General features: G+C 43.7%; 1 protein-coding gene across 4 annotated transcripts in view; it reads right to left on the bottom strand.

Annotated features, from left to right (window-relative positions):
- The window catches only part of SLC1A2 (solute carrier family 1 member 2), an 82,736-nt gene extending 59,675 nt beyond the window's left edge, over nucleotides 1-23,061 (bottom strand). For 3 of the 4 annotated variants that reach the window (XR_010748863.1, XM_066363216.1, XM_066363209.1), the window contains exon 1: nucleotides 804-826. Coding sequence is in view for 2 of the 4 variants with exons in the window: in XM_066363216.1 (XP_066219313.1) it covers nucleotides 804-811 (8 nt within the window). In the remaining 2 variants the exon portion in view is untranslated. Of the gene's footprint in view, nucleotides 1-803; nucleotides 827-22,849 lie in introns of those variants that run through there. The other variant, XM_066363225.1, reaches the window with a different exon arrangement.
- Nucleotides 23,062-25,120: the final 2,059 nt, after the last annotated feature.

Raw genomic sequence — 25,120 nt, 5'->3', positions numbered from 1 at the left:
TTGGCCATTGGACCAGCAACACCACTTTGCTCCATGGCAACTGAGGTGAAAGCTGGCTCAATCTTGCTCAACTTATAACATCTTTCATTTATTTCTGAGCGTGGTTTCTCCCTGTGTCAGAGAGTTATCTGGTTGGATTTCTTTTGGCTTTTTCTTCTACTTTATTTTATATTCCCATCACAATAATGACTCCTTTAATTTAAACTAAAAACCACAGAGGTTTACTGGAAGGGTGGCAGCCAAGGAGTGGAGGCATCAAAGGCAGAGGGTGGGGGGATGGGGTGTCAGCAAATCGTCTGGACTAGGCTCTTGAAGCTGCTGGTGGCTTAGAGCTGCAGCTGATAGGCCATCGAATGGATGCTGAAATAGTAAAGCCTGGGCACCAATGAGTTGGCAGGCTGCTTGGGGCAGTACCAAGGGTGCACCATGAAGAACATGTGAGGGGAAGCAGCACTGAGATAGAGCTGTCCGGGTGGCGGTGACTCGATGATTCAGGGGTGTAGACATCCCTGCACTTGGGGGCAGTGGAGCTTCACCATGGTCCACCTAGGGTGTCTGAGAGGCCAATGGGCAGCACTGGCTGGTTCTCACAGTCCACACACGGACAGTGGCCACGGTCTCCTTGCTGGTACTTTCCCAACACCTGGGCGATGCCACACTGGTGAGGATATAGCGGGCATGGATCGACACATAAAGCATCTCGGCTGACTGCCCAGTCAGGCCACTCTGTTTGGGGCTGTCTGCAGCTCTTCATGAAACTCCAGGTCCAAGATCCCATCTAGAGCTTGTCAACAATGACGTACCTGCTCATTGAGTCCAGTGAGACTGAATGTGGCCTGGATGTTGTCTTCATCCACTCCACAGAAGAATTCATTGCCAAAGAGCCCACAGAACCAGGACATTCAGGATACCTCCTCTGAGCTGCTCAGCTTCACGTCAGCATCGGGACAGGGGCTGGGCCATGGTGGGGGGAGGGGAGTTGCTATTTCCAAGGAATAGCAGCGACAGCTACCAGGCAGGATGCAGACCAGATTTCAGCAGGCCTCTGGTTGGATCTTAAATCATGACATCAAAACAGAGATCATGCATGTCCTGTCCTTACTTGAATCTGCTAGACAGGGTGGAGCAAAAGTAGCTTTCCAGTTGTTCATATGGAAAATAATACAATAATCAATAAATAATAATACAAGACTAAACTTTGTGTTTCACATACTCACAACTGTAAATCTAACTTTGCCCCACCCTGTATAATGGCAGACACAGTGCCAGGCACCTACTAAGTGTTCAACAAAAACTGGTACATTGAGTTGCCCTGGCTGGCTAGCTCAGTTGGTTAGAGCATTGTCTTGATACGCCAAGGTTGAGGGTTCAACTCAGGCCAGGGCACAGACAAGAATCAACCAATGAATGCATAAATAAGTGGAGAAACAAATCAATGTTTCTCTGTCTCATGCCCTCCCTTCCTCTGTCTCTAAAACCCACCAATCAATCAATAAAAACTGGTAAATCAAATTAAGTGCTAGGACAAAATGCAGTAATAAGGGTTAGATAAAAATCTCCAGTGTTCCTTGAAATGAGTTCAGGGACTGCTCCTCAGGTTTTGAGTTAACAGAGAAATGGCAGGCTTTATTACCAGGGGTGACTGTCTCCTTCCTTTACCCAGCCCTACCCTCTACCCTAGAGCCACATTCAGCTCACACTCAGCCACTGTCCCTTGCTTGAGTACAGACCCAACTCCACAATCCATTATGGAGAAATCACTATTGTATGGAGTGGGGAGAAGAAGAGGGGGTTTTACGTCACACCCCAGCCAGAAAACATGGAATAAATTTAATTGTAAGCGACTGTTCTTCCTCCTTATACTCCCCAAAGTTTCTTATTCCCAACTTCCTCAGCCCACTGAGCAAAACAACACCAGCCTGATGGGCTATGCAACAGTTACCCAGCTTTTTTGTTCCTCAAGCACGCTCTCTGAAGCGGGTCTCTTCCCCATGTCTACACAGGTGATCCAGGACTCCCAAGACATCTCTCCTTCAACCACTAAGAAAATATGACTTTTTCCTATATTGTTACATCAGATATAATGAAGAATAATCAAAGAACTCTTTCATCCTTTTTTTAGGTAGAGTTCTTTTCCTTATTGCAAAGTTTAACAACCAGTAACTTTAACAATGTTAATGATAAAGAGTAGGGTAGTAATTCTAAAACCACTTTTGATTTGCAGCGCTAAATTCCAGTAAATGGTTGATCGTTTAAATTTTTCTTAACAAAACATTGATGTTCTTTGTTTCAACCTAGTGACTGAAAAGTACTGAAGTTGCTTGTCCACCTTCCCATCCTAGTAAAGACAGTCTGAGGAACATGATAAAACTTAAATAAAGTAGGCAAGCTTCTCCACTTGGAGAGTGTTGCAATGAGTATTATGCACAATTTTTGAGGTGTTAGTCCAATGACCGTTTTCTCCTTCAATTTCATTTCCCCCCTACCAATTCACCCTTTCAGTCAATACAGTTGCTTACACACTCAAGGAATAACAGAGAGATCATTTTAAAAAAATTATTTTTGAATTATTTAACCACATTTAAAAACGAATAGATTTTACATTAAAATCCAGGTTTCTCTGCTCTTTTAAAGTACTAAAAATCTAGCCATCCTCAAACCTACATTCCATACTGGCAACAATCAGCTAAAACTGAGAAGTGATCATCCGTTGGACAGACATGGTTTTTCCAGTCTGCCAGAGTCCCCACCAATCCTTATTGTTCACTATTGTCATCATGCTTACACTGATATTTTTCTGAAAGAACTAATAAAAAGAAAGTCTTGGTTTTGTTTACACACCTGCCCAGTCCATTTTGAATTAGCACCTCCTGTCCCATTTAGTTCCACCATTGTATAGATGGGGGTTTTCCTGTGTGCCAAAATAAAACCCCCAAACAGGAACAAATATTTATTTGCCAGTCTACAAAGCAGAGATAGTATGGTTTAACAGGGTGAATCACATTGGTACTACAGATGCCACATAATTTGCAACTTTGAGCGCGGTTTCCGGGGGGCAAATGTGCGAACCTATCAGCAAGTGACCTGGACTCTCACCTTCCTCGGCAGCAGGTAGAGGCAGCGCATGAGGAAGAAACTGACTGGCTAGCTGACGACAGAGCGTGGAGCAGGCGTTCCACTGTCTTCTCAGGCACATCTCCTTGTTGTCAATAACCCCAGGATTAAAACTCCCTAGAGTAGTGACTCAGCATGTGCTAACCAAGTCTACAGTGGGGGCGGGGTGTACAGACTTGGTCCTTTGGACTCCAGCCCTACAGTTTGGTTTCTCCCCGCACTTCTTAAGAAAGACATTTTATACAGTGTGAGAAATGATTAGCAGTCATTTTACCGATGAGAGCACAAGATTAAATAGTTTGTTGTCAAATAGCTAGGAAAAGGCAGAGGTGAGACTCACCCACTGCAGTGTCCCCTTCAAGAGCCCAATCCTTTCTCACCACAATATGGCGGCTGCAAGAGCCTGAAACTTCAAGATGAGAACATATAATTCTTAGATGTTCCTTTAGTTATTGCATCATAGACATGACCAACCATAACCTCATAGCTCATAATTCTTCAAAATACCTATAAATCGTATTTATTGAAAGCTATATTCCCCTCAGGATGTTGAGAATATAGATGGCTTTAGGCCAAATTCTTTCCAACTTTAGCCATAGCAATAAAAGTTGCAAAATCAAGGGTAGCAAGATGAAGCACTGGGAACCAATCTGCCGAGGTCCTAGAGCTCTTCTGGCCTATAATCACTCCTTGCCCCTTGATCTCAGACCATGCTGATGATCTTGACCTAAGACAGATCAATTGGCTTAACTGTATGGCTGAAGAAAATGTTGAGAAAGTATTTTTCTTGTGAAATTTTTCACTGAATGATGTGAGGCCTCAGTTTTTGATAAAAGGAAGATGGCCTATCATGACCAAGCACTAGGGTCTTAGCTATAATGCAAAACAAATATGACCCAGGCTCAAATTTTCCCCCATAATGGTGATGATGAAATCATGTTACTTGGTCAAACTACCCTACAAAGCTACAGTAATCAAAACAGTATGGCACTGGCATAAAAACATATACAAATATTAATAGAAGAGAATAGAGAATCTAGAAATAAACCCACACTTATATGGTCAATTAATCCATGACAAAGAAGGAAAGAATATACAATGGAAAAAGGAGAGTCTCTTTAATAAATGGTGCTGGGGAAACTGGACAGCCACCTGCAAAAGAATGAAACTGAACCATTATTTCCTATCAAACACAAAAATGAATTCTATATGTGCTGCCGAAGCAAGCACAGCACAAAACTTAATTCAAAATGTGTTGAAGACTTGAACATAAGTCCTGATACTATAAAACTTCTAGGAGGAAACAGGCAGTAAACTCCATGACATGGGTGTTGGTGATGACTTTTAAAATCTGACACCAAAAACAAAAGCAACAAAAGCAAAAAATAAAATATAACTAGATCAAACTAAAAAGCTTTGCCCAGCAAAGGAAATGAAGGAATCCATCAACAGAATGAAAAGGTAACTAACTGAATGGAAGAAAATATCTGCAAATCATATCTGATAAGGGTTTGATATCCAAAATATATAAAGAACTCAATAGCAATAAATAAAAATTTAAAAATTCCAAATTAAAAAAAAAATGAAGCTTTGAATAGATTTTTTTTTCCAAAGAAAACACACAGAGAGCAAACAGGTACATGAAAAGCTGCCAACATCCCTAATCATCAGGGAAATACAAATCAAAACCCCAACAAGATATCACCTCACACCTGTTCGAATGAGTGTTATCAAAAATGTAAGTAATAACAAGTGTTGGTGAAGCTGTGGAGGAAAGAGAACCCTTGTGCACTGTTGGTGGGAATGCAAACCAGTATAGCCACTCTGGAAACAATATGATGTTCTTCAAAAAAATTAAAAATACAACTACCATATGATCCAGCTATTCCACTTCTGTGTATTTACTTGAATAAACAAAACCACTATCTTGACAAAAATACACACAGATACCTAAAAGGCACATGAAGATCTGCTCTACATCACTGCAATGACAAGATATATGCACCCACATTTATAGCCAACCTATGGAAACAACCTATGTGTCCATTGATGAATGAAAGGATAAAGAAAATGTGATACACACACACACACACACACACACACACACGGAATATTATTGAGCCAGAAAAAAAGATTGAAATCTTGCTATTTGCAACACGATGGATGAACCTTGAGGACATTATGGTATGTGAAATAAGTCACACAGAGACCAAATGCTGCATAATCTCACTTATATATGGAATCTAAAAAATAAAAAGAACAGAACAGATTGATGGTTTATGGCAGAGGCAGGAGGTGGAACGTAGAAGAAATGGATGAAGGGGGTGAAAACGTACAAACTTCAAGTCATGAAATAAATAAGTCATGGTTGACTTATGTTAATGTATGGCATGGTGACTATAGTTGGCATGGTGACTATAGTTCACATTACTGTATCGCATACTTGAAAGTCTAGGAGAATATATCTTAAACATCCTCATCATGAGAAAAAAATTTTTGTAATTATGTAAGGTGATGGATGTTGACTAGACTTATTGTGATCATTTTGCAAGTGTACAAATATCAAATCATTAATGTTGTACACCTGAAATTAGTATGTTTTATGTCAATTAAAAAGCATTTTTGTTAACAACGAAAACAACAAAAAGAACTGTACTGGATTCTGCAGTTCGCCTTGTTGAGAAATGGGGAGTAATAGTTCTCTAATAGGCATTCTTAATAATAATAAAAATTTTTAAAAAGAAGTTTTTGTGCCACTCTCCAGCTCGTTCCCTTTGAAAGTGATGATAGCTCAGTTGCATATACTATTGAGTAGTTTCTTTTACTCACTCGGCTTGATTATCAATAACAGTACTGATTCTACTGCTACAATTTAGAATCATGGTAGCTCTGCAGCGCTTTTCTTCACTTGATTTCAAAACAAGTCTATAAGGAGGACTCATTATCCTCGTTTTATAGACAAGAAAACTGAAGGAACCAATATACCAGCAAGCAGCAGAACCACAGAGCTAAGCCAACATCTGTCCAACCCAGTGGTAGTCAACCTGGTCCCTACCGCCCACTAGTGGGTGTTCCAGCTTTCATGGTGGGCGGTAGCAGAGCAAACAAAGTAGAAATAAAAAGATAGATTTAACTATAGTAAGTTGTTTTATAAATATTTATTCTGCCAAACTTAGCGAAAATCCAACATAAAGTACTTGGTAAGTAATTATTATTATATGCTTTAACTTGCTGTAACTCTACTTTATAAATTTTATAAAGTAAAGTTACTTCCCTACTTTATAAATCGCCATTACTGTGGAACCGGTGGGTGGTTAGTAAATTTTACTATTAACAGATACACAAAAGTGAGCGATAGGTATTAAAAGGTTGACTACCCCTGGTCCAACCTCAAAGCCCATTTTTTTTTTTTTTTTGTATTTTTCTGAAGCTAGAAATGGGGAGAGACAGTCAGACAGACTCCCGCATGCGCCCAACGGGGATCCACCCGGCACGCCCACCAGGGGCGACGCTCTGCCCACCAGGGGGCGATGCTCTGCCCCTCTGGGGCGTCGCTCTGCCTCGACCAGAGCCACTCTAGCGCCTGCGGCAGAGGCCAAGGAGCCATCCCCAGTGCCCGGGCCATCTTTGCTCCAATGGAGCCTCGGCTGCGGGAGGGGAAGAGAGACAGAGAGGAAGGAGAGGGGGAGGGGTGGAGAAGCAGATGGGCGCTTCTCCCGTGTGCCCTGGCCGGGAATCGAATCTGGGACTTCTGCACGCCAGGCCGATGCTCTACCACTGAGCCAACCGGCCAGGGCCTAAAGCCCAAGTTTTAAAGTAACCGAGCAGCCAGTTCAAACACTCCATTCTTTGGTTTGCTCTTTCTAATTAACTAGAGCTTAGAGCAGGATTCAGCAAATAAATAGTGGCCCACCATCTGGCCACAAAGCCTGAAATATTTACTATCTGACCTATACAAAAAATGTTTGCTGACTCCTGGCTTAGAGAAATGATAAACCAAATCCCAAATGTTCTCATTTTGTTTACTGGGTTTCTGTAGTACTTGGGACCAGAGGATTTTATGGCTTCTTTTTGATTCATTATTTTTTTATCGACCCTGAGAGAAAATAAAAATTAAAGAGCTGTGGTTCTAAATATTTGCCTCCTGGATCATTGTAGGGCTATAGGTTAATCAAAAGCAAGGAGGGTTTTGGCCGTCATGAAGACTTTGGCCAATGGGGTTGACCCTCTGAGTGCCCAGGAGCCTCCTCTCTGTCCCTGTTGATAGGGGGTTGAGTTGCACCCTTTCACCTGCTTTAGATGGCCGCCCACCTGCTAAGCCAATAGAAACAGTGACAAAGAGAGTAGTGAGTATGGCAATGAGTAACTATTCATTTTATTCATTTTTTCAAACATTGCGAGTGGTGTTTGGTAATCTTCATGTGAAACAGACATCTGAGTCATCCCAGATGCGGAGAGTTCTCAGGTCATAAAACACATGGTGGTCCAGAATCAGGTCTTTCCATTGGTTCAAGAACGTGCCAAGAATTTTACCAATACTAAGTCACCACACAACCTAGTTTGGATTAAAAAAAAATAATTAATGAAGCTTTATTGTCTGACTCTACTTAGATGCCAAAGATTTATCTGCAAAATAAGGCATTGGCATTATATATCTCTGTGGCCTTTCCAGCTCCATGAGTATGTGGAGCAGAAGCTCCCCTAACAGTGTAGAAATAATCCTGGAATACACTGCTGACTGTTACCCATGATTCATTCACTATAGCTCATTTATCCAGTTAGTGTTGTTATAACTGTCATCAATGTTATCATTGTTATTATCCTTATTTATAACATGAGTAATAATAATAACCAACATGTGTGAAGTATCTTGAATGTACCAGAGGTCATTTGTTGAGGTCTCTGGAATATGTATGAGAAGAACATTCTATGCTTTGCCTACTATACATTCTACCTTTTAGACCAGGGGTCAGCACACTAGAGCCGTGGGCCAAACCCAGCCCACTGCCTGTTTTTGTAAACAAAGTTTTATTGGAACACAGCCAGGCCCACCGCCTCTCGTCTATGGTTGTTTTTGCACTACAAGGCAGAGTTGAATAGTTGCAGCAGAAATCCTAAAATTGTTACCTGGCTGTTTGTACTTGCTGACCCCTCCTCTGCACACCTGTTGCTCTTGCTCACCTACTATAAATATAATTTACTACTCTTTTGGGTATAGCCTCTTGGCTTCCCCCAGGACACTTCCCCTCCTGACCCTGTGGTTTGGGGGAGGCTGACCCATTGCCTATCTCAGGCTTAACAACTCAAGATACTCCCTTCAATGGCCATAAGTATTCAAGGATGGGAATGTGAGATTCAGTCCTTAGAATTTTTCTGGAAATAGCGGAAGAAGAATTTCTTTTTGTTGAGGTGTCTGAGCTGCTAGATGCAAGCCTAGAGCTGCCAAGAGCCTGCACAGAAACGACTTGACTATATCTGAAGACAAAGAGAGACTGGAAAAGAATGAGTTCTGATGATAAGATTTTAGCTTCTGGATCCAACTATGCCTGAAGCTATTTCAAACTTTACAGCTAATAAACGAATACATTCTTTTGTTAGTCTAAATCAGATTAAGTTAGATTTTTATCACTTGCAACAGAAACAAAACAATCCTTTTGAAACATAGTTATTTTCTGTACTAAGACTTATCCGCCCAAAGTTACATAGCTAGTGAGGGGGAGAGGCTAGGACCCAGGTCTACACTGAGCTCTACAAGGTGAAGGCATCAGAGTCTAGAGCTCTCCAGAAGATCTAGCTAGGACCAGGACCAGAACTAACAGGTAATTTTCTTACCTTTGAAGAGGGAACCTTACGAGCCGTATCACTGTTCTCTGAAGGAGTGGTTCTTTGGGGATCATCCTGTTTTCTACTTGTGACTATCCCATGACAAGAACCAGTAGAGTACTGGCTTCTCATGTGGCAATTTGGAGGAAGTTATGGAAGAAAGTGGTGTCATAGCCACTTTTCAGCCTTTCATTTTTGCCATCCTTAACTGGGGAGAAAATATTCTAGGGAGAAAGCTGGCTTCCCTCTGTTGGAGCATATAATTGTAGCAGTCAACATGCACAAGCAGGCAGTCTCGATGCGGGGAGCAGGAATGGGGGGTTAGGACCCTCCTGCAGAAAGAATTAAGTTAGGGTAGCCTTTGCTGCAGCACAGGTTTCGTGAGATCTCACCTAACTGGAACCACCCATCCTACACAGCATCTTCTAAAGAAACAGACTCTGGGAGAAGAGGTATATAGTGCAGGATATGGGAACAAAATCTCTCAGGGAGGTCTTTGGTTGGTGTGAGGCTCAGTGCTACGCTGCCACCAGCTGGAGGACTTTACAATGAAGACTGACCTCATTATAAATGAGACAAGCATCTCGGGGGACATGCAAGACCCTCTGTCGGGAGTGTTCTTGTTCCGACACACCAAATCAAGAGGAGAGGATAAATTTGAGAATTTCTAACAATTTTCAACCACAAGAATTAAGCATAAGTTGAAAAGGAAGGAAGGAAGGATGGATGGATGGATGGATGATGGATGGATGATTAGATAGAGAACTACACACATATTTGTATCTACAAAGATTACAGATAATATTAAGTATTTCTGGAAGGTTCAAAGGATGTTGTTAGTAGTGGTGGCCTCTGTGGAGAATGAGTAGGTGGACATCTCAGGTGAGGGGGAGGCTCATTGATACCGCACCCCTTTCAGCTCAGCTTGAATATTTTGCTAAGCATCAATTAGTGTTTCAATGTAAGAATTAAAAATAAGAGGGAATTACCAAAGTATTTAATGACAAACCCCTCCTGGTTTCATTTCCTAATGACCAGAACCCCATTTCCTTGGGCTTTCTAGTTAAGCTTTCTCCTCTGAAACTTTGTTATATAGGCCACTGCAGAATTTATCCTGACGTGACATCTACCCACATGTCACTTCCCTGAGCCGGGAGAAGAAGCTCATTCCCGGTAAATAAGTTACATGGGGACCTGCTACTTTTGGTTCTCCCCTAGCTCAAAGGTAAAGGAGAGAGGGTGGCATTAGAGGCCAAATTCCAGCCACAAAGGCTCCAGCTTCTCAGGGCACAGCCCGGGGCAGGAGACTGGTCTCAGCCTGGCCCCCAAGGCACCCTCAGTCCTCAGAAAGGGCTGAGCTCCCTCTTGACTTCAGACCAGTTAATAGACAACGTTTAAGACTTCAAGAGAATGGAGTACAGAAACAGAACTCTCCAACTGTCCAGCACGATTCTGACTTACCGCATACCCCAGGCCCCAGATACACGCATGCATGCGCACGCGCGCACGTTCTATAGGAAGAGGACGCCTCTGGCTTTCCAGCTCAGTGCAACCACTCTCTCGTTCTCTGATCCTCAGCACCTCACTTTCATCCTGTAAGCCTCAGTTTCCTTTTCCACACAAGGGAGGAGGATTGTAGAGATTACATCGGATGCAATCATTTCTGCTAAGTACCTGCCACATTATAGCCATACTGTCCTTTCTTGTTTCCCCTTTCCCATTGGCTAATTCAGAAAGACAGGGATGCTTTGTGAAGAATTCAGTTGACTGTAAGACAACAAAAACCTCGGTCCAAATGAACTTTCAGACTTAGAAAACTCTGCAGATACTCCATTGAGACTCTGTGCTCTGCACGCTTATGCAACAAGTTACATAAGGGCCACCTTATTCCCCCAACATGCCCTCTCGGATTACAATGTGCCGGCTAAGGTCAAAGGAAATTATGTAAGCATAATCCTGGGAAATGAGCACACAAAGCAGGGACCAGTTCAAGGAGCTAACCAGCGGCATGTTAGCGTGACTCTCAGAGACCGGAAACTGCTCAACATCAGAAAACACAAGTTGAGTGTGCATTTGGGTGCGAGTTGGGGAGATATCATCACAATATTTTTTAAATGGTACCTGAGGGCACCAAACAATCTCAGAAGAGGCTGGGACTGCAGTAGAGCTGGGTCTCACAGGTCACTTGCAAGGCTGCTTATTAACCTTTTAAGTGCTGCCTCCCAGGGAAGCAGGGGGCGGGGCTAGGGGCCAGGGGGTGGGGCCAGGGAGGCAGGGGGTGGAGTGAGGAAATTGAGACTTGGGACAGGGCACTTTACCAACAAATATGAAAATTTTCAGTGCTTTATCCACCAGGAGAGATAGTTCTGCACAGTTCTAATTAATGAAAATGTTTGAAACCATGTCAAAAAACCCAGCAACATAGGAAGCACCACAAGCAATATACAAAACGATTCTCAATCACCTTAGAAATCAGGGCAAAGTGACTTAAAACTATTTTTGCACATAGATCGACAAAAGTTTTTTAGTTATAACATGTATGACCGGCAAGGACATGGGAAAATTAACGTGACAGTTTAGATTGGTTAAGGCAGGGATGGAGGGAGGGTTGAATTTGGTAGTTTCTATCAAAATAAAAGTGATGCAATACCCTTTGACCCCCTCCAAATATTTTTCTTAATATCTGTCCTAGACAAATGTGTGTGTGCACAAAGATGTATATTCCTTGCAGAATGTTTAGAATAGCACAATCCGAGGAGTAACTTCAATCCCACCAACTGGGGGATGGCTGAATATCTGTTCCATTTTGATGCAACGAAAGACTAATATACCTGTTAAAAGGCATGCCGGGTGGATCCCGGTCAGGCGCATGCGGGAGTCTGTCTGACTGCCTCCTCGTTTCCAGCTTCAGAAAAATCCAAAAAAAAAAAAAAAAAAAAAAAAAGGCATGCCGTATCACTGTGTGGGTTGACAAGGAATAATGACCAAGATATAGAAATATAAAAATTCTAATACTACGCAGCTATGAAAAAGAAGGAAATCCTACTTTTTGTGACAGCATGGATGGACCTGGAGATCATTATGTTAAGTGAAATAAGCCAGGCAGAGAAAGACAGATATCATATGATCTCACTATATGTGGACTCTAATGAACACAACGGACTGAAGAACAAAATAGAAACAGGTCTACAAGGAACAGAAGGACAGCCGTCAGAGGGAAGGGGGGTGAGGGGACAGTATCAAAGAAGGTGAAGGAATTGGCCAAATTACACACATAAACAGATACAGAGACCAGGGCAGCAAGTCCAAGAGGGGAACGGGGGAAGAAGGTAGGGGAGGGGGCAATGGGATGAAATGGGGGGCATGTTGCAGGGGGTTGAGGGAGTTATATTGAGGAGGACACTTGAAGTCATGTTAACACAATAAATTTTAAAAATTCCTTTTTATTTTAATTAAATGAGCAGAGGAGAGGCAGAGAGACAAACTCTCACATGCACCCCAATCAACCAGGATCACCCAGCAATCCCCCTTCAGGAGGGTGCTCTGCTCATCTGGGGCATTGCTCTGTTGCTCAGTAACCGAGTTTTTTTTTTTTTTTTTTTAGTGCTTGAGGCGAGGTCACAGAGTCATCCTCAGTGCTGGGCCAACTCATTAGAACCAACTGAGCCATGGCTGTGGGAGGGGGGAGGGGGAGAGAAGAGAATGGGGAGGGGAGGGAGAGGGTGAAGGAACAGATGGTTGCTTCTCCTGTGTGCCCTGACTTGGAATCCAACTGGGACATCCACATGCTGAGCCAGTGCTCTACCACTGAGCCAACCAACTAGGGCCAATAAAAATATTCTATATGCACGTGTACATTTATTATACATGTAGAGAATTTTTGGAAGAAGTAGCAAAAGTCTTCAAGGATTCGCTTGGTGAATGGAAGAGAGTTTTAGGTAGGTATGAAAGGGGTCTTTTACTATATAGGGTGTGGCAAAAGTAGGTTTACAATTGCTTAAATGGAAAATAATATATTAATTAATAAATAACAGTACAGGAATAAACATTGTGTTTTGTATAATCACAATTGTAAACCTAATTTTTCCCCACCCTGTATTTTTGTAGGGTTTTTTTTTTTCCTGTAGATTTTTGACTTTTAAAACAATACTATATTCATGTGTCATGCTGGCTAATTAAATTTATTTTTTGAAGAATGATGAATCAGCTATCTAAAATGTTTGAAAGAGAACAGTATATATTTTTAATACAAGGAAATATTAACTCTTTAAAAGAAAAGACAAAGAGGCTAATGTTTATGAAGGGTGCTCTCAGGAATGTCCTCAGTTCTGTGTGCTAAATTTACTTCTAAGCTCACCCAGCACAGTTACTGACAAAAGATAACCTGTGTCTGAAATGGGTTTGAGGTTTTTGCTCAAGAAACAAAGTAAATAACCAGTCCGGAAGAGATCGGGGTTTATTTCTCTCGGAGAGAATGTACCTCCTGGAGGAATGTGGGACCTTCATTCATTCTCTCCCTTAAAATTAGACCAAACTGCAGACTCTCTTCCCCTCGTCTCACTTCTGCTTCCCGTTGGTCAGAAACAGAGGCAGTTGTGTCCCGTTCATGCAGGAGTTTATGCATCAGAAAGCACTAGCCCTCAGCCTTGGGACATCTTCTCCAGAATGTAATAATAATTCCAGGATGCAAGTGGGACTTCCACTACTACCCTTCTCTGACACATTGTGAAATCTCAAACAAGTCACAAATACCCACACTGATGTGTCTGTAATGTCAGGACACCACCTTCAAATCTATCATCTGTGCACCAAAATAGCGACAATTAATAATATTAATATCTGTGCACTAGGATTTGAGCCTTCCATTTTTACACACACACACACACACACACACACACACACACACACCTGGTGTACAGGTATTGATTGACTTACGACCTATGCAACTTACAACCATTCGACTTTACGACCACAATTGCTAGCCATGACTGCTCCGCGTCTGGCAGCGCAAGCGTTGCCCAGCTGGGCCTACGACAGTGCAGACCAGCTTCCGGCAGCACTACCATCTCCGCGTACACCGTTTCAACTGTTATCCCAGACTCGGTACAGAAATTCATGTTTTGTGTCTTGGATATTTTTCATCAGACCCCTCCCAAGATGTCTACCAAGAGGAAATTGTCTTTGTCTACGCGTCGGCCTGCCAAGAAGAAAAGAAAGGCCATCGAGCTCGACAGGAAAATGAAGGTAATTAAGCAGTACGAAGGAGGAAAGAAAATGAACGTGATCGCACGTGATACAAAGTTATCATACTCAACTGTGTCGCTGATTTTGAAAGATAAAGAAAGAATTCGTGAAGCTGTGAAAGGTTCTGAACCCATGACGATCAACAGTTATAACAAAGAAACAAAATGGTGTAGAGATGCTACAAATGGCATAAAATGAACAAAGAAAATTATGATATATAACAATAATGAAAGAAAATTATGATAAAATATGACTTAAAGGTTTTTATAACATCATTTCACAGTACTGTACATATAGCGTACTCAACTTACGACCAAATCGTGTTACGACCAGTCTGTCGGAATCAATCGTGGTTGTAAGTCGAGCACTAGCTCTATTGGAAAGACTGACGAACATGATAGATGCATCCAATGCACCAATGTTGTGAAATTCCTAGAAGACCTCTGCCTGAACATCTACAGCAGTGCCTAGGTGACCATTTCACAGCATATGGTATATTTGGGGCCCAAGGTACATGCCTAAGAAGTGGCCCTACTGGGAACTCAGACCCTTGTTTTCTGTTATTAAATATATATATATTTCTTTTACATCAGAGACCCATATATGATTACAGTTATTATCTATTCGTTTACATATTATTCAGTAGATACTTACTATCTACTCTGGGCTTGGCTCTGTATTGCATGTGACTGATGCAGCAGTGGACACAATAGAGGCTTAAATACTAAATGAGGGAGGTAGTAAACAAATAATGTCTTATAATAATAAATACTGTAAAGAACAATAAAGTAATGTAATGGTGAGTAGCATAGAGAGTATTTTTATTTTACATAAGGTAGTCGGGAGGGTGACATTTAATCAGTGACAAAGAAAGTAGGGGAGACCATGTGGGATCTTGGGGAAAAATATTCTGAGAATGAGAACAGCAGGTGCAAAGGCCCTGAGGCAGAAGTAAACTGGTGAATTCTAGGAACAGCAAGGAGAATCTCCTCACTACTCTTCCCATAAGCAAAATTTTGGGAGGGCTTATTTAATGAGATTAAAGGACTCACCCTGAAAATAGAAGAATAGAAAAGTTTCCCATATAAATCCAAACATCTGAAGCCTTTTATTTTTGGTGTCTGGTTAAGAACCTCTATTCTACTCTAACCACTGAAGATTGTTGCTTCTGACATAATGACTCCAAAAGGCTGAGTCCTGGTTCCCATCCCTTATGAGGTGAAAGAAAGACAAAGAATGGGACACATTCACATAAATAATCTGCTGGTTTTGAATTTCCAAAAGAACTGGAGGCCTCTCTGTTTGGGGGGAAGGAAAAACTAACCTGGAGCCATGAAATGTGCAAGCATGGGCATACTCACTGCCCCTCTCTGTACCGGAAGAGCTTCTCAAGTCCTGGTACCTGATTAGATCCGATTCCGCTACTGCTCCGAGTTGGAAGTGACCTAGCAGCACTTTTAGTCTCCAGGGCAGTTAGAGAATGGAACTACTCCATCAGGCTAAGTAGGAGCTCTGTTTCAGACAGAGAGCAAGTAACTGATGCATACTTTGGGTTTGTCTCTAAGTTTTGAATGCCCCAAGAGCAAAAAGTTAATAACAGTCATTTAAAACACAATAAATAGGGCGATTTAAGCAGCGTGCTGAATCCAAGCAACCCACTCCATGATGCTTACGGTGCCTGTTTCTCATTTTGTTTTCCTCCTGTCCCCACAGGACTCTCCGTGTTAAGACCATCACGCCCAATAATTCTTGCTAAATGCCAGGGTTTCAATTACAGCTTCACCATAAAACACTTCATAAAATGTGTGGGCTTTGCTCCTGCTTTTCGCCAACACAGTCTGGCCCTCTCTCCATCCCCCCCTTGCGAGACACACCACCTTCCTGCTCAGAGCCCTCTACTGAGTCCCACGGAAACTGTCCTTTGCGTCTGGAATGGTACTGTCTGATGATGGCATCTGCTCTGCTGAGGAGCTGTTAGGTGCTTTCACTCCCTGATCACAATGCAAGACTCGCTGGGTGCCAATCCTCTTCCAGTGAGGACAACCCATGATCTGTGCATCAAAATAAAAATAATAATAATACCTGTGCACCAAGATCTGAGCTTTCCATCTTGACACACGCATACACACAGAACTGGTCTATTTGAAAGACTGTTGAACTTGAAATCAGGCAGAAAGGCTAGAGCCCCGCAGCAGAGTTTATGTAGGCAAGGAGCAGAGACTGCAGGGTAGTTGGAAAGATAAATAAGTTCGGATCGCACGGGTTCCCCAACGCCAAAAGGAAGAAGGTAGACTTTGGGGAAAATGTGTCTCAAGATAAAGACCTGAGAGTTAACCACTTCAATCAGCTCTTCAACCGAGAGAACAGGCAAGAGAAAAGACCTTAAGAAGAATGAGAGTTGACTCTTGAAAAACAGCTACCTGTGGGAAAAGAAGAGGAAGAAGAATCAGACAGAAAGAACCACAAGGGAGTAGCGGAAGCATGGAGGTGTCATTAGGAGTGATCTTAGGGAACTTTCCCAGCAACAGTGCTACTTTGGAACACTCCCAGTAAAGGGGTCCCCCAGTCTGCACTGGGCAGATGTGGCAGTTCCAAATACTGGTTCTTCTGAGCCCCCTTCCCTCTGTCTCAGTGGCCTTTGGACCACCGTAAAGACAAGAATAGATTACAAGCTGATTTAATCTTAACGGGCAAGATCCAATTCGGTAACAGACAGTTTAGCCTGGAGCAATGTGTTGGGAAGGATTCTGAAGCGGAATCCTGATTCAAAGTGAAAGAGTTCTATGATTGATTAGCAGTACCTGCCGTGGACACAAAACTGCGTTGTGGCCACACGGACGTGCCCGTATTTGCCATGCTTGCTTTCATTACTTTTCATTTACTTCATTGCTTAGATCTGGGCTCATTTAGAGCAGAGACTATCATGTTTACCTTTGAGTCAGCCCCCTGCCAGGTAGACACTGAGGAAACTATGATCACTGTGCTCAGCAAATGTTTGCTAAATGAATGATCGGACTCATTTGTTCCTAAGCAAAACAAAGACAGAGAAGCTGGAGGCTGTGAGCATTAGAAATGCAGAGGTGGCAGAAAGAGCCTCTCTCCCTAAAGCCAGCTTCCCGTGCTAACCCTGCCTGGAGCCAAGCTCCCTGTGACAGGTCTGGGCTCCACCTGGGTAGAGGTAGAGTGTTCTTGTTCAGGGAAAGTGCCCCAGCCGGTGGACAGCCTCAGGCTTTGTTCCTGGAGGAGGTGTTGCTAACAACAGCTTGTGAATTCTGGAATTGATGGACAGAGCCTCACCAGGAGCAGGCTATGAACTCAGGCTAAGAGGGAAGCATTCCTCAGGCACCTGCTTTTACAAAAGAGAGAGGAAAAGCATGCCTGGCTTGGCCTCCCCCAGGAACTGATGAAAGAACTGTCTAGAACTGGGATGGGCCAGCGAACACTCCTTTCTGAGGGTCTCCTCCCCAGGAGTTACTGATAAACAAACCCAATATTCCTCTTTGCTGTCCCTCAACCCTCAGCAGGATGCCTCCTGGGTCAGGCGTGGCCAACAGTTTTGGCCCCCGGGGCAGGTTAGAAAGAAAACTTTATTTTCATAGCCCATAGTATTCCATTGTATATATGTACCACAGCTTTTTAATCCACTCGTCCACTGTAGGGAAGGGGATAAGAGAGATGTTGAGGGGAATAGGGGGAAGGGGGGATGCATTCCGGGTGACCCTAGAATCTATGTAAACACAATTAATTAAATAAAAAAATGTTTAAAAAAAGAGAAAGAAAACTTTTTTCATGGGCTAGACGAAATATTAAAATTAAAAAATGTTAAATACAAAAACAATTCATTTAAGTAAAAAAAATTATTATGTAATTTGTTTATAAATAAATGTGAGTGAAAAAAACTTTAATAAACAATATTATTTTAATAAGAATATAATTACATACTGTATAAATATCCAAACTGTATCGCAATCAATCGAAACAATATTTAATTGATAGAATGAGCTTGAAGGGGTTATATTGCAAATAAAACAATTATTTCGTTTTACAAACAGCCTGGACACGTTTTCAGTTATCAACTGCAACTATCGTGTATGCTTCAATGCCACTTGATTCAGCACACTTGACCACAGAAATAACGAATTGTTTGACCTTGGGTGCGCACTGGCAAGCTCCACCTAAAAGAATGTGAGTTTCACATCACCACTAAACGTCAAACAGTTCATATGGAGTACAGACGAGTACAAAAGTTGTAAATCTTTATAATGAAATTCTTTTAAAAAATAAAGAAGTATCACAAATCCATTCGACCAATTACTGGAAGTTAACCCTAGACTAGTCACACGCAGAATTCTTTCCCGCGTATCACTATCTTCTTAAATATTTCAATTTCCAATAATCAAAGACGATTCCACTTCTGAGTAGCTGAGATTTTAAAGTAGCGGATAATATTAAAAATTTAATCGCAGGGCCCTGGCAGGTTGGCTCAGCGGTAGAGCGTCGGCCTGGCGCGCGGGGGACCCGGGTTCGATTCCCGGCCAGGGCACATAGGAGAAGCGCCCATTTGCTTCTCCACCCCCCCCCTCCTTTCTCTCTGTCTCTCTCTTCCCCTCCCGCAGCCAAGGCTCCATTGGAGCAAAGATGGCCCGGGCTCTGGGGATGGCTCCTTGGCCTCTGCCCCAGGCGCTAGAGTGGCTCTGGTCGCAGCAGAGCGACGCCCCCTGGTGGGCGTGCCGGGTGGATCCCGGTCAGGCGCATGCGGGAGTCTGTCTGACTGTCTCTCCCCGTTTCCAGCTTCAGAAAAATACAAAAAAAAAAAAAATTTAATCGCAGACCTCATAAACTCATTACAGGGGCCACATCAGCCCACGGGCCATATGTTGGCCGTGCCTGTCCTAGGTAGCAAATGCTCAGTAAATAAGACAGAAACAGTACTAAAGAACCCCTCAGTAGATGGAGAGGAAGGCAAGCAGGTGAGAAGATACAGTCCAAGAGATAAAGGATGCTTTAGGAGGGGATAAGAGGAAGCACGTGATTAATTGCTCAAGGAACTGATATAGACATACATCAGGGCTGCAGGAGTCAGGAAGACACAGAGATTGATGGAACAGTTTGAGACTAGAGTCTCAATGCAGAAGGACGTGTGCCGGGATCGGAGGCTGAGGGTTGACTTCTCACAGGGGGCGGAGAAGCGGAGAGGAGACATCAGGCAGAGGAAATGGAGAACTAAAGCTCAGGGACAGGTGGGGAAAGGCAGGTTTCAGAGACAGGCAGAACATTACGGGGGGTGAATCTGGGCCTGAGATGGAAGCAGCGGCATGAATGGGGTGTGTGTGTGGGGGGGCATTGCAGGAACCCAGGCAGTGAGCGATGAAGCTTGGACTAAGACCGTGATGGCGAACTTTTTTATAAAAACCGCTGCAGCTTTCATGGTGGGCCAATCGCAGCAAAATTTGCTTGCTCCGCTACCACCCACCAGGAAAGCTGGAACGCCCACTAGTGGGCGGGAAAGACCAGGTTGACCAGCACTGCAAAAGTGGGCGGTGTTTATAAAAAGGTTCGCCACCACGGGACTAAGATGTGGACTCTACAGTTGAGAAGAAGGATGAAAAACCCAGGCCACCTTAAAAGGGAAAGTCAGGTAGAAATCCAAGATGCAAAGGGAGTCAAAGGCTTACAGCAACCGGGAACAGAAATAAAAGAAAATGATGGATTGAGAGATAGTTTTGTGTGAGTCCTTAGAAACATGGGCTCTCTCTATGGCCTGCAGACCACCAAACGTCCTCCCGCAAATGCCCAGGGCTCAGAAATCTCTGTCTCAGACGGTTTGTCTTCCACATCTCACCACCTTTTCCTCTGTCTTGTCCCCACTTCCCATGGTGGGGAAAGAAAGAGAAATGAAAGCCCTTCCTCCCCCAGTTTCCAGGCCCTTCCCTCCAGGCAGCCCTCTGGGAAAGTCCTGAGACAGAACTGGTCCCTCCACATTGAAGACAAGTATCTAATACGCTTCCTCGTCACAAGACTCTTGCATTGTACAGAAGCCTGGTCCAGGTGCTTAGGTTTCCAGTAGGTTCATCCATGATTGCCGACTTGCTGCATGCCGGGGAGGGGGTGGAGGGGGCAACACACAGTCCTTGGGCTCAGGGGGCTCACAGTGTAGTAGTTAAAAACCGAGGTTGCTGGTTTGATCCCAAGGCCACTGGCTCGACCCTGTGGTCACCAGTTCAAGCCCCAGTCAGAGCACATACAGTTGCTCACGAAAATGAGGGGACCGGGGAACGTGCAGATACTCCAGTACTTTCAGCCTTTTGTACAGTGCATTCTCACCAATGACATAAAAGTTAGTTTTGCATTTCATTTGCATAATCAAACAACTTTCTTTGACTTGTCATTTGCTTTTCTGATGTTCTTGTTTAATAAAAAAAATCAAATGCTTCTTTTTTTATCGCTTCATATTCATTTTGAAATACAATATCATTTCATTTTTGTGAGCAGTATATGAGAAATAATCAATGGGCACACAACTAAGTCAAACAATGAGTTGATGCTTCTCTCTCTCTCCCCTCCCTCTCTGCTCCTTCTGCTCTCTCAAATTAATGGGGAAAAAATTCTTAAAAAAAATTAAAAGAAAAGAAAAAAAAGGCCATTTTAGTCCATTTTGTATTTATTTTTTCCAGGAGGAGGCTGAAATCCCACATGTGGGTGGTTGTGAACACGGGTTCTAGAGGGAGAGAGACTGCGATACAAATCCCAGCTCCACTTCTCACCAGCTAAAAAATTAGGGTGAGTGTCTCTGAGCCTTGGTGTCTCTCCTCAGGGGCTCGCCCGTGCAAAGGGCTCAGCACAGCGCCTGGCACATGGAGAATACTCTGTAGCACCCAGCCAGGATGTGCTGGGGAGAAACTGCAGGCTTAGGACCAATGGTCAGACTGACAATCAGTGACAAGAGGACGTCTCCCAGGCCCCAAAGGCTGAGTGAGCCTGTAACTCATTAACTTCTTGTTCTAGTTCATTACTGACCAAGAAACCTAAAGACTCTTTTCAACCTAGTTTTATCTTACAGCAAGTGGTGGGGGGAGGGTAGAAGGTGGGATCAACATTTACTGAGCATCTACATTGACTTCAGCATGGTGCTAGCCACGTCACAGACTTTATCTCGCCTGGTCCTTACAAAGACTCGAAAGGTACACATGTTTACCCTGGATTCAGAGAGAAGGTAAAGAGGAGCGGAGGTTGTGAAACCTGCCCAAGGTCCTCGAGCTAATGAAGTGCACAGCTGGGATTCAAACCCAGGTCTCTCTGACCGTGTCGTGCTGTTTTCTGGCTGCTGACTTGAGCCAGCCGGGTACCCCAGGTGCCAGGGGCTCCTTCCACAAAAGAGCACTGAGAGGATTTTATCCCAGTTTTTCCATTTGAGGCCCTTGGCTGAAGCAACATGCCTTTTGATGATTTATTCCAAAACTTTGCTGTCCCTTCAAATCTGATAGGAAGACAACTGGCTGGGGTCGGAGGGTGTCTGGGATCTGGATGCAGACCTGGGGGTGGGTCACCTCCTTCCAGGCATCGGGGGCATCCTCGACTCACAGCTTGGAAAATGCCAATGGAAGAAGCCTTAGTATTTAATTCTTTGATCCTCTAAACCTTGAACCCAACATCTCTCTGGAAAAACATACTAAACCCCAACAATACTGTTATTTCCATAAGAGATTTTCTCACAGAGTGAACCCATCTACCCCTTATCCTCAGGTAATGGAATCAGCTGACCCAGTCTTCATTTGAGGGATTAATTATCATCACATACTAATGATCAGTAACATTAACGGGGTACTGACTCAGCTATCCTCCAATAGCCCAATGAAATAGATATTATCTGTAGTTCCACTTTAGAGATGGGAAAACTGAGTTTAAAGGGTTATGTAGGTTAATTAAAGTCAGGCAACTGGTTAGTGGCATAGGCGGAAACTCAGCATCTGACACTTTCTCCGGGGACCTGGGGTAACTCTCATTCTTCCCCCGCCTCCCTGAGTGGCCAGCACAGCTCCCTCTCACAGGCAGCACGGCACTGCCTCCTGGGACTGTGGCATCTGCCCGCAGAACACTCCAGATGGGCGCATCTTCTTCGTGCCCACCACCGTCCCACCCACCCAGCCCTGGCCACAAAGAGGTTATAAACTAAAAAATAAAAATGGTCTGGCTTTCAAGCAACATGTGATAACCTCATGAAACATAATATCATTGTGAACATTTTGTGTGTAGATTTAAAATGCAAACAGAAAACTCCATATGCTCGCAGTTCTATGAAAACTACATTGTATCGAGGTGCAAAACAAAAAGGCACAAAAGGTTTCCAGTGGCTGTGTGTCATGCTAGGGTAGTGGATGGTTTTTATTTCCTCGTTGATTCTTTTCTTTATGTTCAAACACAAATTAACTTTTATAACAACCACCCAAAAGTAACCAAAATAAGCTGATGGACCATAGAAAAGTATCCAAATTAGTCAGAGGAAAGACAAAGAACTACTCAAGCTCTAAGTAACCTGGCTGACACGTGTGCCCTCACCTTGCCGCTGACACACTGTGCCCTGGGGATGAATTTACACCTCCATCTAGTACACTTGGTTGTCAAGCCTGCCGCTGATGCTGAGAGGAGAACCGTGTGGGGAATGCATTACCTTAACCCGTCCGTGGCCCCTTTCCAGTCCACACCACAGCCTTCTGCAGAGGGAAGGTGTAATTACTGAAAGCTCTGTGACGCAGTCCAGCCTATTTTTGGCTGGCAGGCGGAGCAGGTTAGCTCTTTATCCACTCCTGCCTTGGCCGAGCCTCAGAGGTCACAGAGAGGAGGTTTTTCACCCTGAACTGGTGCCAAGCCTGTTTCTCTAGAAGCCACTCCAATATTGCCTCTGAAGGACCAGGCAGGCTCCAGGTCACTTCTCCAAAGGACGGTCACCATCTTCCAGCCCCGATATTGTCACTCCCAGCTAGAACTGTAAAATGCTTTGGGGCATGTTGTATTCAACCACACGGAGAGCTGCCCTTGTTTTGTAAAGTGCAGTGTAAGGGACACATTTCACTACGAGGATTAGGCTGAAAGGGTGGGAGCGGGAGAATGAGATGCTAAATAGCACAGCAGGAGAAATCTACAGAATTCAGGAGACTGGGATGAGTGGTCCAGGAAGGAAAAAGGAGGGTCTGAGCGAGGCACTAGAGGTCCTAGCAACACTTTAGGGAGACCATTAAATAAAATGATGGACAGGGAAGACTATCCCAGCTGGCACGAGTGGCCAAAGGACCTTCGATAATAACTACAATGTTAACGGCAATAATAATAACGTGGATAGTCAGGAGAGCTAACATTTACAATGCACGGACTACAGGTATCCTTCCAAGCACTCGATACCCACAACAACCCCGTGGGGTAGGTACAACTCTTAACCCTATTCGACAGGTGAAGAAACTGGAGCACCAACAAGTGATTATAATCTGCCCAGAGTGACACAGTAATTGACAGAGCTGGGTCTTGATTTCCAAAACTTGGCTCTTAACTGCTTCACTGTACTGTCTTTTCCTAAGAACAGAAATGCCAGCGGCTCCATTCTATTCCATTGGCCAGTTTGTTCTGCTGTGCGAGGCACCTCCCTGCTCAGACCTTCAGGAACATCTGCCACATCCACAGCCATGAGGCCATGGGACTCTGGGGGGGGGGGGGCAAAAGAGCTTCCGGGGAGGGAAGGCGGGGTTCAGCCTGCACAGAAGGTGACAGAATGGAGAGCAAGAATCTGACAGAAGCTGGACCTGGGATGCAAGGAGCCTTGGAGAAATGCAAGCTTCCAGTCCAGGAATCCCTGGGAATGGGAAGACATGCTCGGCATCCCTCTGAGTGTAGGAAGGGACTTCACATTGATTTCACTTCAATCATGAAGAGCGATGGGGTCTTATTCTACAGACTGGAAGATTTGGGAAATTTGAGGCTGACACCTTGAATTCTTTGAATTTTGATACTTTTTTTTTTTAACATTTTAACAGTTCTGAAATTGAGATGCGTGTTACATTTAATATATACATCTACTATGGTGTTTCTCTTTCTACTGGAAAAACGATTATTAAGTTGTTTATGCAGCTCACAGCCAAGGAAGATTTAGAATGGAGTAGATGCAGATCTTCAGAACCTTCTGATCATGCATGAGAGTTAAGACACTCGTGCACTTGTCTGGATACTCTTAAGGCTTCTTGACTCCAGCTTCAGACCCAGATTCAACCCCTTCACTGTCTCCCAGATCGAGCGAGGTAACTGTTAGCCTCGGTTTTCTCATCTAGAGGACGAAAGGAGATGGACAACAGTCCTGCCCACTATAGACCTGCTTTTTTCTCTTTAGATATAAATAAAATAATCAGGTGAAATCCCGGGCACATGGCCAACTACTCACTAGAGTTTATTGGGTCTTCCGAGCAGGTTTGTAAGACATCCAGTCACAGAGATTCTAAAGATTCTACAGCCTTGGACTTAGCCACTGTTTCACTGTTTGGGTGTTCCTGGATGAGTGGAATGTGCCTATGTTAGAGAAGCCCATGACTTCCAAGTTCACCCTTACGAACCAATAATCAACCCAGAGAAATCACAATTGATTTTTTTTTAATTATTCATTTTAGAGAGATGGAGGAGAGAGAGAGATAGAAAGAGAGAGAGAGAGAGGCGGGCAGAGGGAGGAGCAGGAAGCATCAACTCCCATATGTGCCTTGACCGGGCAAGCCCAGGGTTTCGAACCGGCAACTTCAGCGTTCCAGACCGATGCTTTCTCTACTGCACCACCACAGGTCAGGCCCACAGTTGATTTTTAACAGGAATAGTATGGGCATATGCTGCTTTGTTCTACAAAACTTATAAGGATAAGACCTTTGACGTCCCTCGAGTGTCCCTGGATCATAGAAAGACTCAGTTGGAA

Source organism: Saccopteryx leptura, chromosome 1 (assembly GCF_036850995.1).
Source record: "Saccopteryx leptura isolate mSacLep1 chromosome 1, mSacLep1_pri_phased_curated, whole genome shotgun sequence".
NCBI classification, from domain to species: domain Eukaryota; kingdom Metazoa; phylum Chordata; class Mammalia; order Chiroptera; family Emballonuridae; genus Saccopteryx; species Saccopteryx leptura.
Note: the sequence above shows the minus strand (reverse complement) of the source record. Positions and strands in the feature narration are given on the sequence as shown.